Source organism: Lampetra planeri, chromosome 1, assembly GCF_965212315.1.
Source record: "Lampetra planeri chromosome 1, kcLamPlan1.2.h2, whole genome shotgun sequence".
Lineage (NCBI taxonomy): Eukaryota > Metazoa > Chordata > Hyperoartia > Petromyzontiformes > Petromyzontidae > Lampetra > Lampetra planeri.
The window spans coordinates 20,441,252-20,455,085 of record NC_136107.1 but is presented as its reverse complement, the minus strand read 5'-3'; the positions used below and the strand labels follow the sequence as shown (position 1 = coordinate 20,455,085).

Sequence of the window (13,834 nt, the reverse complement as noted above, 5' to 3'; positions counted from 1 at the left end):
AAAAAGCGTGGCTGCATTGTCCCCAGGTCCCCGTTGGCACATCGGCCAAATTGCATCGCCCTTGGCAGGGACCCGTGGAGGTTGTTGAGGTCCGCCGGCCGCAATGCGTCCGGATTCGGTTCGGTCGCTGGCAGTGGATAGTGCACCCGTCCTGGCTCAAACGTTATGTTCCATCTACCCTGGGGGATCCACCCCCAATTCCGGAGCGGCCGGCCGATGATGTATCCGGCGTGCCTGACCGGCTGGGTCTCGTTGACGGAAGTGACGTCCGACCTGTGTGTGTGCCCCCAGGCCCCTCCCGAGTGAGGCCGACAGAGACCCCCCGGTCACCGGAGGCCACGGCGGTGGGCCTGTTGCCCGCTGACGGGCCACCTGCATGGGTGGCGGACACCGTATGGGGGAGCGGGCCAGCAGCGCATACCCGCTCGAGGGGGATGCGGCTCCGGTGACGGCCTTGATGGCCGTTCAGCGGGCCCAGCCCCTGGCGCCCATTCGGCGCTATCCGGCGGATGAGGCCTTCGGGCTCTATTTGTTTTATTTTTTTGTTGTTGTGGTTGTTGTTGCTGTTCTGCTTGAGGGGCCATGCTGCCCTAAGGTTTAGTTTTCTAGCAGCCGGTTATACCTTCAGGCACACAAACTCGTGAATATTCGGTCTTCGGTCCAGTGTGGGGCCCCGCTTGCGGGGTGATTGCAGCCGGGTCGGCTGTTTTTTTTTCACGGGGGGGGGTGATGTAGAGGAGTAGAGGAGAGTGGTGGCGTCGTGTGCGCTGTCCGGTGCGGTGACATCACGGGACGTGGGGTCGCACGCGCTGGGCAGTGCACGTGACGTCACCCCTCCTAGGGTATTTAAGGGAGACCCCGTGACGTAAGCGGGGTCACTGGAGGAACGGGGATAGTAGAAGGGGTAAAGAGGGAACCAGGGATAGTGATATGTGTTTATAAACCCTGGCGGAAGCCACTAACTCACCTACGTCTCCGAGTACCTCCGTCTACTACTCAACAACTACTCAACATATACACACAAACACAATTTCAACCGAGAAGATGGGTACAAACTGAGCAATCATTGGAAGTACGTTATCAACCAGTTTAAGTCATAACTGGCTGTGATGTTCTCATCCTACCAGCATCTGATGTTAGTTGTTATTTTTGGCTCTCCGATTTTACATGAACAGGTTAATTTTCTCACACTAACACAGCCACCTTCGCGCGCCGACCTAGAGGTTACGGCTCTGCGATCTCCCATTAACATGCTAATCTCTCCATTAACATAGCCACCTCAGCGCGCTCGCTGTGGAGGCCACTCACCGATCTTACATTGACATGCTAATTTTTACCTGGCAGCTCTTTGATTGGTGGAAAACCCACCACCGTCGCGGTCGCCGCCCACCACTCACATTAACATCAGCTGCCCCACCCATGCTGCTGACATTTGGGCTACGCTCATTTCAAACCTTTTATAAACTGTTTGCCTTTAGAAGCTAACCCCCTTTTCTTGATGACGACCGCTTGTGTTGCGATCGAAACGTCATAGTTTTTTGTTTGTTATTTTCTTTGAACCTATCTACGTGACTTGACCGAAAGACCCAAAGAATAAGATTATAGTGTTCTTTAGGAGCATGTGTCAGGCCTTGTGAGTGGGGATAGGTCCATCACTGTCTGCAATTATCTTCTCGCAGCCACGAGCAACGTCAGCCAAGTCAGCCAATATTTAGTTGTTCAAATAACTTGCCTCGAGTTGCGTTTTGTTCTCTCAGGACAGTCAAATAGCCTTCATTGAAGGAAGCAGGGAACTTTTAATAATGTCCTCACCTACAAGATGATGTAAAGATGGTTGTGATAACACAAAATATGTGTAATTGCAAGGTACGTCTGTTTTGCAAGCTTTCTCTTGCAAAAGAGGATTCATCTCAATGGGTTATCACCTGCGGGTTAAAACACACACATGTGCCACACAAGTTGTATACACGAAGCATCTGCGTGTCACCACACATCAGGATGACTATCCGATGTGCTTTTGGGTTGCCATGATTCCCGATGTTTCGCACCACGTCTGACGTGACAACCCAACATACCAGGAGGGAGTCTAATTTTCAAGCCGAGGCTGCATCAAGATAGGACAGTAACACACCCCGGGCTGGGTCAGAGGAGCCAATGGAAGTGCGGAGCTGAGTGTCATCAGCGCAGGAATTGTGGCCAATTTTGAAAACTGGAGATGACATTTTCCAAGTGAGAGGAGATAGGCCCAGAACGGTCATTGCCAAGAATGGAATCTTAAAGAATGTTTTTGTTGAGAGCGAAGAGAGGGACGAGCACAACTAGAAGAATGGTGTGTGAGAGACCCCCATATATGGACATGTGTTGAACTTCTTTCGCACCGTATGTACAAGCAGGATGAAGCCTTTTTCCGCCTGAGGACGACCGCTTGTGTTGCGATCGAAACATCGTGATATATTATTTTTTATTTTATTTTATTTTTCTACCTACGTGACTTTACCGATAGAACCAATGAGTAGAATGAAGCCTATGAATGCATTCATGAACAGTAACGGTGTCTCTGTTTCATCACCAAAATTAAATAATATCCACGTCTGGTTCAAAAGGCCCATTGGCCAATTGACTTAAATATTCAGTTTAATACGTCGGCTTTCACAACCATTATCCAAAATATAGGATTTTTCGCTTAGATCACGATCTAGCCCAAAAAAAAAACCTGCATTATGATTTAAATATTAGTTTATAAAAGCAATTAAATGCAGGCCTTTCCTACATATCAGAACAATAATTTACACCCCTTTTGTCAATCCACTGCTTGATGAAAGCCTCCTCACACACCATGTCGGACATGGGAATTATTTTACCATACTTCCTCACATTGGTCAGTGCGGGTTAGTGAAGGGGGTGAGAGGCATTACTGGTTCAGACACCACGCAATGTTAGTCGTAGCCTTGTAATCGAACTTGGTTCGTCTGGTCCAAATTGCAGTGTGCAAAGCTCCACTGCCACCACCCACCCTACGTATACACTGTAGGTGTAACGTCTGTATGACACAGCCTGCTGATTTTATGCTGAAGTAAACTCCAATGATTTATCTCTCTCTCTCTCAAAATGCCGACGCTCAACAACAACGAGCTTATATTCTGCTTGGGTTGTTAGAGAGCGAATGAACGTGCAGGTGCCTGCGCTGGCTTCAACGCCACCAGATGAGAGATGGCCCTGGGTAATTTGCATTCCTTGGCTTCCTCGGTCAATGCCTGGACCAGCATTTCCCCATGACACAGCAAAAGGGGCCCCACAGTGAAGGTAACACGCGGCCCATTCGAGACGCAGGCGGTTCAAGCGGGAGAGGAAATGGCACCACTGGCATGGGTTTACACGGCTAACCATGTCCCCGATGCGCGGTGTGCATTCGTCTGGCACTTGACTTTGTTGGCGTTTTACATCGTACAAATGGGTCTGGTCCGTTTTGTGTCATTTTAACGAGAGGGCAAAAAAACAAAACAAGTTGCTGCCTTGCATCAGGTTGAACGGGAATGAATGACTTGCATTGACGAAACAGAACCGTGGGGGGTGGGGGGGGGATTTAACAAAGTTTGCTAATTGTTGCACCCACCGGGAGATTGAACTCCCGTGACGATCCTGGATTGCAAGTCCGGTGTGCGAACCTTTTCACCACGGCGGCGGTAACCCGCAGCAGGACTGAAGTAACAACTTAAAATACTTCCCGCATGTCATGTTGACCTTCTTTAGTAACTGAGACGTCAGTCTTCACAATGGCGTTTAGACACAATGAAATGCCAAAACTGCTGCCCTCTTGTTCCCATTTCTTTTCAGCTTCTTTCCGAAACCGTGTTTATACTTTGCTTCTTTAAAATCTTAAGAAGCAGAAATGCCAAGCAATGTTTCAGCCACCATGGGTATGTGAAAGTTCTATTTAGCCCGCCGCTTCCGATGAGATGCTTCTGATGCCGTGCAATGCTTTGGAAAGGGTGTATGCTGATAGAAATCTCTGCAAAGTCTTTCAGGCTAAATACTCGAGTACCCATCGCACCGTATGGTATGTATGTATGTTGAACTTCTTTCGCACTGTACGTAGCCAAACGTGGTTATCGGAGGTGCGAAATGCGTGCGGAAAAAAACTGAGGTGCATGCTGGAAGCAGCAAGTTGGCGCACGTGTGTCATGTGCTCAAAAACACAAAAGATGGCATAATGTACGTATGTATTTAAGCAGATAGGTAGAGACCCGAGTTTATAAACAAAGTATATGCACGTGTCTATATAGAAACAGTGTGCTATGGTAAATTATTACGTATTTCATGATCAAGAGTCCTACTGCTTTATCAACTGGGTCATATGCCATGCATATTTCATATAATCATGTCAATCTCACCATGAATATCAGTATGCAACCATTCAATAATCTGCCATAATGATTCATTACTTTAATATTACAGCGTTGTTTTTATTAATAATTATAATAACACACTCCATTGTCCATCTTCTATTGGATGAAGGTCTCCCCCACACGTTTTTCTCGAGGGGGTTTGTTTGACCATACTTCACCACGTTGGTCAATGCGGCTATGCACGAGCAGGTGGGGCTGACCGAGGCAAGGGGGAAAATACCGGTGCAGCCTCCCAGTCAATCCGGAAGCATCAACGCAGAGTACCCGTGAACAGGAACGTACCGCAATCCCTAGCCAACTGTGGACTTACCAACCCCCAGCATTTTCAGGACACCTAACTCCGCGCAGGCAGTGATGAGAACGAAACTGGCACTATTTGGACATATATGTTGTGTTGGATGAAAAAAATGGAAGGAACCGGAAAGAAAGGAATACCTCACAGACAATGGCCTGACGACGACACATAAGAGATTCATGCAAGAAAGATGTGGCCACTTACTTGAGCAATATATGCACGAGACAGAGGAAAGTGGAAAAAAATAACGAAATGTGGAGTGGACACCTACTACGGGCTATCTGCCAGAGGTCGCAAACGGGTTTTGATTCCTTACCCGTACCCGTACCCGGCCGCACCAGGGTCGCAAATGGGTACCCGATACCCGTACCAGGCCGGGTACAGGTACCCGTTCCCTACCTGTACCCGTACCCTACCCGAAATGAGTGACAAACGGTTACTCACCAGTTGCTCACGGCCTACCCGTACCCATACCCGGCCGCACCAGGGTCGCAAACGGGTACCCGTACCCGTACCTGGCCGGGTACGGGTAGCCGGGTATCGGGTAGGGTACGGGTATCGGGTACCCGGTTGCGACCTCTGCTATCTGCCCCATGGATCGTGATGATGATGATGATGAACCCCCGGCAGTTGGCAAAGCATTGCTGTGCTCACAAAAATAAGAGTACTGGGTCTGCCCCGTGGGCCGCTGGCGCTGGTACCTGCGCTGCGAACGGAGGAGGCCTGCTACGTCGACGCACAGCGGCACGAAGCCGCGGCGCGCCCCATTGATGACCAACGCCACTGCGCGTCCAGCCGCCTCTTGGTCGTCCTGGGAGCTGCTCACGCTTCCTGCGCACGCACACACACACACAGCAGGTGCACGTGCGTATGTATGTTAACCTCCTTCCATTCCGAGTGGATATCTGTGAAAATGCTGGACATCTGTGAAAACGAGCTGTGATGTGTGCATGTGTCCTTAAGTTTCAAGATAACGATATCCTTTATTCATCCTGAAAAAAAATATTGCTAAATCTCAAGGCATCTTTTTAGAAGAGTCCTGCATTGGCAATGTTTACACAATACCATGAATAAGTGTTTTGGGGTGCGAGAAAGTGCCCGGAGAAAACCAAAGCAATAAGACGACACAAATCTAATCGAATGTTGTACTGCCCATCTCATGGCCACCTCAAAGGCCCACGCCTACAACATGCGGTATTTGGAGGTAGCCTCCCATTCGACTGCCAACCAGGATCCGACTTCTGCGAGATTTGGCACGTGCAGGGTGAATTGGTCGTAGGCAAAATACTAGACATGTGTGAAAAAGAGCTTTGTAGTTCATCGGATTCCTCCAGGATAAATACATATTCTGATACTGGAATGTGTGGCAGAGGATGCTGGAGGAGAGAGACCAGGCCCCTTAAATGATTTGGCCTCACCACATCTGCACTATACCATGGGGAATGGCTTTAAGCCTTCATCCAGTGCTAGCTTAAAATATACAGATGACATTGAATAGCGACTGGTGAGGTTGGTGAGATGAGCCATGTTTTTTAATGACAATTGACACATTGACCCGCTTGTCGATTTGGCATTTTAGCTTCTGCTGACAGACTAAACGTGATTTAACGTCCTTTAGAGGGAGAACAAGCGTTGTCTGCGTGATGAATAAACTGCGTTTTGTCCACTCTGCAAGCCGGCCCTGGAGTGTGAACCTTGTTTAAAACATATATAAACTCAAGGGGCGCACGACACGTTCAATTTTAAAACAAACTCTTTAAACAAATGTTCAACACTAAACAAATTGCGTAACAATACGACTTGCTATGTCTATAATGCATTCTGAGTCAAGAAGGTTCCATGGGGGTGAAGTTCAAAGGTCAAGAGTGGAAGAAGGAGCGTGGTCGCCGCTGCTGCTGAAGAACTCGAGCTAACGTGACCCAATCACCACTGTTTATCCACTGCAACAAAACATTACTCGAAGCCAACACGAACGTTTGTTGGGAACACTGCCAGTTGCGCATTTACACAAGATAGGGTGGTGCAGTCGTGTTAGAAGGACAAGTCGGCGCAGATGCTCTCTCGATGCGCCAGCAATCCCCATTCAGCAGCCTAAAGGGGCAGCCGTGTGCAGACCAGGCTCATGCAGACCGTGAAATCTTAAGCTGTGGTGATGTGAACCATGTGTTTGAGATTTTATGAAATGCGCGATATAAACCGTAATTTGTTGTCCTTCCCCCCGGCACCTCCGATTAGCACGGTTGGCTACGTGCGGTGCGATAAAGTTCAAAGTAAATTGCCACCATCTCGGCGGAAGAAAATTAACTCATAATTAGCAGTTCTTTCCCAGAGTACTTTTGATTGAATGAAAAAGCCAATTGATCCCCACAGTGTGCAGACTTGAGCGATCCAAGGGGCGGCCACTGCCCTGCCTCAGGAATTTCCTCGGGGTAGCGACACCCCCCCCCCACTCCTCCTCAAGATTCCTCAGTGTCAGCGCACCGTGGATGTGTGCTTACCTGTGCTGTGATGTACAGAGCGTTCTGAAATTCTCGCCGCAAGGGACCGAGGGGTCGCGTGAAAAAAAAGAAACCCCGAAATTCAAAACACAACAAAGTATGTGATTGCAGTGTAATCGGAAACGACTTTGGAGTATGGTGTTAAGAGACATCGTCACCGTCATTGGGAGGAGGATAAGTTGGCTCAGAGTTTGCGTGAGAGTGTGTTGTGTTTGTAATGCTCGTACAAGGTTTGTGAAGCTTAAGAGTTAAGGGTGAATTCGGTAAGTACGGAATGCGTATGAACACCACGAGGCAAGGGACATGGCTATATTTGATTTACTATTTAACCAGGTGAGAGAGCCTATTGTTATTAACGTTATATTTCGTAAGAAGACATGCATGGCCTATTTAAATGTTCACAATCGATTAATTTGCAGCCCTCTGCGAAGGCCTCCACACCGCGCTGCTCTGTGTGGCCAGGAATTTAACTTAGCGCCGCCTTCATAAGCAGCAGTGCCCTAAGCACTGTGTAGCCATTCCACCCAATTGCATATTATCATCATACATGATACATATCCACTGTTTCGATTTAAAGCTTTCGTGACTGCAGGGATTCATCTTCTTGGTTCTTTCGGTAAAGTCACGTAGAAGGGAAATAATAAAAATAAAACATAATAAAATAATTCTCACGACGTTTCGGCCACAACGCAAGCAGCCGTCCTCAGGTGAAGACCAGGTCTGTCGGGGAGACAGCTGTTGTCGCCATCCCATCACGGCCTCGTGTTGCAACAATCTATCCAGCTCTTTCCATTGAGCTGACCTCATCGCTCCATCGTCACGACGAACGTATCACAAGATATGTAACAACCCCCTTTGGCTGCCACTCCATCAGTTTAACACGTAGCAAGCTTTCGTGACCAATATCATCCATATTATAGGTTTTTTTGGGGGGGTTAGATCGCGTAAATATAAATGTGTCTCATCTCTGTACGCCTTTTGGCGTCCTCTGGTCGAGCACCAATTGGGTCGAGGCTCAAAAGAAAGCCGTCCCTTGGTGTGGACCAATCCGTTTCAAGGACAATGCATATATTATCATAGTGTGTTTTTTGTTTGCATTTTGACTGCAAGTATTGTGGTTAATGCAGACATGAATCCTTGTAAAAAGGTTTCAGTTTTGTTGCCAGAAAAAAGGGGGAAACCCCTATTATTATAAATGTGTCGGTAAAACTGCCACCACCCGACGCAGCCAATTAGTGAATTAGTATGATTTGTCACGTAAACAGAACATGCCAATTCGTTACTAGTCCAGCACACCGGTGTGTTGTAGAGCAACAACGTTTTGCCAGTAATTACAACTAGCTTAATCAGGCGACAGCCAGATTTGTGTAGAAATCCTCTTAATTCATTCCTTAAATAGAGGGATAGATGTGATGACGTGCGACGGGGGAGGGGGATTAATGAATGCATATAAATTACAATTGGCACCCATTGCCAGATGGGTTATTTATATGGTAATCAACGTACATTATGCACGCACCTTATCCAGGCACATTGTTATTGTACCTCCTGTCGTTTGCGTGCAATAAAATTGCAGTACCTGTTACTGTTTGCGTACAGGCAATTCCCATTTATGTATGGTGACCTTATAGGCATGCATTTAAACAATGTATTATTTGATGATTCGCTTCAAAGCAGCACTAAGCCTGAAGCTCTCCGAACTGGCGAAGTGTCGTACTCGTACACCAGTTGTGCTGTACTAGTAAACGAATTGGCGTGTTCTGTTTACGTGACAAATCTTACTAATTGGCTGTGTTGGGTGTTGGCGGGTTTAATGACACATTTATATATTTACGCGATGTAACCCAAAAAAACTGTATCAGGCCACTTCATCATTAGTCTCTCAAATCGGCCATCGCTCCTTCTAGAGACTTGTCCTACCCAAGCGCTCTAAAACGTTATTAGGTCATTCTAGATTTGTATTAGGTCAATATATCTGAACTTGCATTTCTTCTTCATCTACGTGTTCCTCGTACGGTCTTTCGGTGTAATTCCTAGCATGCACCTCTTCGTACTACTTTCCACAACATTTTAGCATTTTTTTTCTCTGCAAAATGTTCAGTGTCCATGTTGCTCACCCATATGTAATAGTAGGTAATATACCATCGAGTGATAACCTTACTCTTTAGACACTTGTGTGTTTTTTCATTATCAAGGTCAATGTTCCAAAAGCATTTCAACCTGCTCTCGCTTGCCTATTAATTTCACCATCATTAGAGGACGTTTTGCCACAAAGCGCATGGAACAAATGAAGGCGTAAAGATGAATGGATAAATAATTAACCATCTCAGATGTGCCCATGACATAGTCATCTAGCAAACAATTAAATCCGTGAAATGGTCGAATATGATTGTTAATAAACAAGGCCACATAGTCGGGTTCAACATAATTACGAGTACAACCAAGGAAAAACAAGTTCACTTTGTTGGAGGTGAAAAACACACCGGGTTACGTATACCCCAGACAATTATTGCAGGGACATGAGGATATCACTCGGAATGCGCACGATGCTTGGACAGTGCTTTAAGGGCAGTGCTACACAATCGTTGGACATGCTGCTGGGACTCAGAGGAAGAGAATCGGTTGGAGGGTTCACCTGGTGTATACAAATGTTCGTGAGAAACATTGTTGTGGAAGGCCCATTCATTATTAAACAAATAATATAATAATTATTAACTGGGCGTGGATCATCTCCTCCGTTATGAACAGAAAAAAAAGTCACAGTATCATATTAAGCGATGATCACAACGTTCAGGAGGATTGGAACAGTGCCCGAGTGGTTAGCACGCTGTGCAATGAACCAAACAGACTAATTTAGAATCCCGGGCAGAGTTAACATCAGTGGCGAGTAATATCGAACTGATGTCCCATGTTCATCACCCTGCACTTACCAGCAACCTCTACGCATAATATGGAGTCGGGAGGCCTTCATGCAGCAGCGGATTGACAAAGAGCTGTTCAACGTGTAGGATAAACCATTCTGTCAGAAAGGCAGCAGCTACCTCCGATTAGCACGCTTGCCTACGTACTTCGCGAATGAAGTTGAATGTACTCACTATACATACAAACGACTCACGACCACTCAGCGAGACATTTCATCAGCAGCGGTGATCGTATGTCACGGCAAAGAGGAGGCACCGACCTGGAGAATTCCCTCGTATCGTGCGGGGTGGATGGGGCGAACGGCGTCTCTCCACCGAGTGATGCCGTTTGGAATGAAATTAATTAATCAATAGAAATTTAAATTTTTACGCATTTAATTGCGTTCATCCATAATGCGAAATTCTTACAGTTAAAACTGCCCATCGGCTCCCTGTCCACGCTAATTTAAAAAAGGTCTCCATCATTCGTTCCCAAAAAATTGCCACATTGAGTGGGCGACGGCGTAAGTCTCGCCACGAATGTGTCAATGCCTATGCCACCCTGAGGCTTTCCACATCGACAGTCCCACCACCAACCAACACCACCAGACCAGACCTAATGCTACCCCTATCCCCTCCCTTTGATGCTGCTAATCCTGCATAATGCACGGGCATAATATGACTTTGAAACCCCCCGTCCACCTCCTACGCATTTCACAAGTAGTACTAATCCCATATCTGCATTTCCCATAAACATGCAAATTCATCTTGAAATGCAAATTATTTTGTCAAGGCACTCTTCCCCCTCCAACCCAGCTTAAATATACTCTCCAAGCCTGGGGTGTTTCATTCAGACGCTGTCTTCCCGACAGACCTGTTCTTCACCTGAGGACGGCTGCTTGCGTTGTGGCCGAAACGTCGTGAGAATTATTTTATTATGTTTTATTTTTATTATTTTATTAATTCCCTTCTACGTGACTTTACCGAAAGAACCAAGAAGATGAACCACCAGACCTCGTTTAGCCTTGCGATCCTTGCCGTCCACCCCTCCGCCCGTGCCGACATCCTTCAGCCGGTGACCGCGCTCCTGCCGAGTCGGAGTCCCCGGTCCCTGCGTGTGCCACGACGTGCGCTCGCTGCTGCAGTCGCTGCTGTGGCTCTGCAACTGGCCCTGCTGCTGGCCCTGCTGGTCCCCGCAAGTGCAGCAGCAGCACGGGGTGCTGGTGCCAGTGCGCTCCGTGCTGCACTCGCTCGAGCAGCAGCAGCAGCTGTCGCTTGGCTGGCTGCTGCTGCTCATGGCGGAAAGGTCTGTGTGGTCGCAGGGTGCACAGGAGCCGATCCGGACGCGTCGACAGCCACCGACATCGTTATCTTCCTCGTCGTCGTCTTCGTCGTCATCGTCGCTTCTGTAAGACGTGCCTCCGGACCCCGAGATGGATTCACCTCGTTCCCCTCTGGCGCCGCGGTCGCGTTCGCCGCCGCCGCCGTCCTGGTGGTTGTGGTGGCGGTGTCGGCATCGAAGCTTGGAGTCCTCCTCGCAGGAGAGGCGAGAGCGCAGGCTGGAGCTCTCCGCGCTCGGCTGCCGTGAGCCCCAGCTAGAGCCGTCCTCGTTGGGACAGCGAGAGTCAAAGCCAGACTCTCCCCGACGGCCGTGTGGACGCGACCCCAGGCAAGCGCCTTCCACGTTGTGACATCCAGAAGATAACCCGAACCCCGTCGCGCCGTGGGGATGTTGGCACCCTGTACTGCAGCCTCCCTCCGCGCTGGCGCGTCTGCTAGAGCCCGTGCTGGACCCTTCCACGTTACGGTGCCGGGAGCCGGAGCTCGCCTGGCTGCGCGCGCTGTCGGATCTGCTGCAAGAGGCGCGCGCGTCCTCGTTGCGGGCGCGCTCCCGTCTCGCTCCCATGTCCATCGCTCTTCAATTGAGCCTCGGCTACAGCCTAAAACACGCGCACCGTCACCATTGAGTACGTGTTGGGCATCCCTCCAATCCCCCTTCCTGCCCAGTATGATGAGATGGCGGTGACGATGATGACTGCGAGCCGCGCCTTAGCCGTCGCCCGGTGTCCATCGCGAGTCTTCTGCCCGAGGTCTTTCGCCGTCATTGAGACCTTCGCAAAGTGGCGGTGGACGAGTGGTGGACGCGGCCCGGATTGTTTTGACGGACGGGGCTGTGTGCTTTACGCCGGTAAAAGATACTTGAAGTGCGCTCATACCTGGACGGCCGAGCGAGTCCGCCTGTGACATGCGCCGACAGGATGGCAGGGGGAGGGGTCGGGGGGACAGCGAGGCGTGGGTGGATCGGAGTTCAGCTATTCACGAAGCGTTAGCCGGTGTCTCCCGGCCCGATCCAGCTACGTGCGCACATTGGTGTGATAGACCACAGCGGATAGTGCTCTCAAACATTCGCTTGGCTGATGGCACCCCTCTTGTTTGAATCGTGTTTCGAACGAGTTTGGACGAAAGTTTCATTCAAGTTCGATTGATTCATTATCTTTACGGGAGTCTTTGTGCACCGACTGTTGCAGACAGACAGAAAGGCACGCGCAGTTAATGCGCTGTTATTTATTTCAACCCCGAGTTGGAAAACGTTTTAAATGGATGGGCATAGTTGACCCCAATTGTATGTACTGTATGTTGAACTTCTTTCGCACCGTACGTACCCAATGACTTTCTACGTTTACGGGGCTTATTAATACAACGTGCCTCTTTTGTAGATATCACATCTTTAAGAGGCTGATTTAGTTTCATAACCTGGCTGTCTTTGGGCATTCGAATGTTTTTTTTTCCCTCTAATATTATGTCACTTTTGCACGTACAATTTCAAGTGTAGATTTATGTTATTCGGCGTGCCAGCGATATCTGAACCGGTCCTTTTCATTTCACCAACGCGTACTGGGCAGCGTGGTGAAGCATGGGGGCAACCACCCCCCGGGCACCCCCTACGACGAACACGGGACAATATATCGAGTTGTTTCGCAGTGGGAGGAGAAAGGGCTACACAAATGTAATCAGCGGTCAAATATAGCCCCCAATGGTGACCTCTCGTGGTGGTATGATGAAATGTTATTTGCACTTGGGCACGGTTAAACTAAAACAGTAACCAGGTAAGGCCCAGGTAAATCAATATTAATGTATTCCCATCATTGTTTGCGATGTATCATGAACTAAACTATATATATTTGTTTTGCCAGGTAAGGCCCACTGATCTATAAAGCTCTTTTCAGAAGCGACCTGCCCGCAAATTAAAGCTCAACATAATGGCTTTTTATTGTTGGGATTTTTAGAAACCAAAGACTCTAATGGCAGGTTTCTAAATGTGGAGGGGGAAAAATGCAACCCGTAAAAACAAAGTTTTTCACTATAAATCCTTTAAATTACAGTACGTGTTCAATGGGCCACAACCCAGTCCACATTGGTCTTTGAAACGGGCGGCTAGAGTCCTCTCGTCCTCTGGCTTGAGATGGCTGCCACCTATGGGTCAGATGATTGCCTGCCACCATTAAGCAATTGGTAATTAAATAAAAAAAAAAATCCTAAAAAGTGTAAAATTTTGGAAAAAAAATTTCACGAAAATAAATTGTCACGCACAACGAGTCTGTGTGCAAAATGTCAGCTCGATTGGATCACGGGAAGTGCGTTAAAAAACGACCGAAAGATTTGCACTGTCGTAAGGGGAGAGAGACGTGCAGACTCCAAATATACAGGCATCAGGGTCGGGATCAAACCGATGAC

At 48.3% G+C, this 13,834-nt stretch overlaps 1 protein-coding gene across 1 annotated transcript; it reads right to left on the bottom strand.

Annotated features, from left to right (window-relative positions):
• Positions 1–326: 326 nt before the first annotated feature.
• Positions 327–12,301, bottom strand: LOC144723474 (uncharacterized). Its single transcript, XM_078602262.1, has 3 exons — positions 11,114–12,301; positions 5,370–5,532; positions 327–372 (listed from the first exon to the last, which is right to left on the bottom strand). The coding sequence occupies exons 1-3, from the start codon at positions 12,009–12,011 to the stop codon at positions 327–329; spliced, it is 1,107 nt and encodes a 368-aa protein (XP_078458388.1). The 5' UTR covers positions 12,012–12,301.
• Between the last annotated feature and the right edge of the window lie 1,533 nt (positions 12,302–13,834).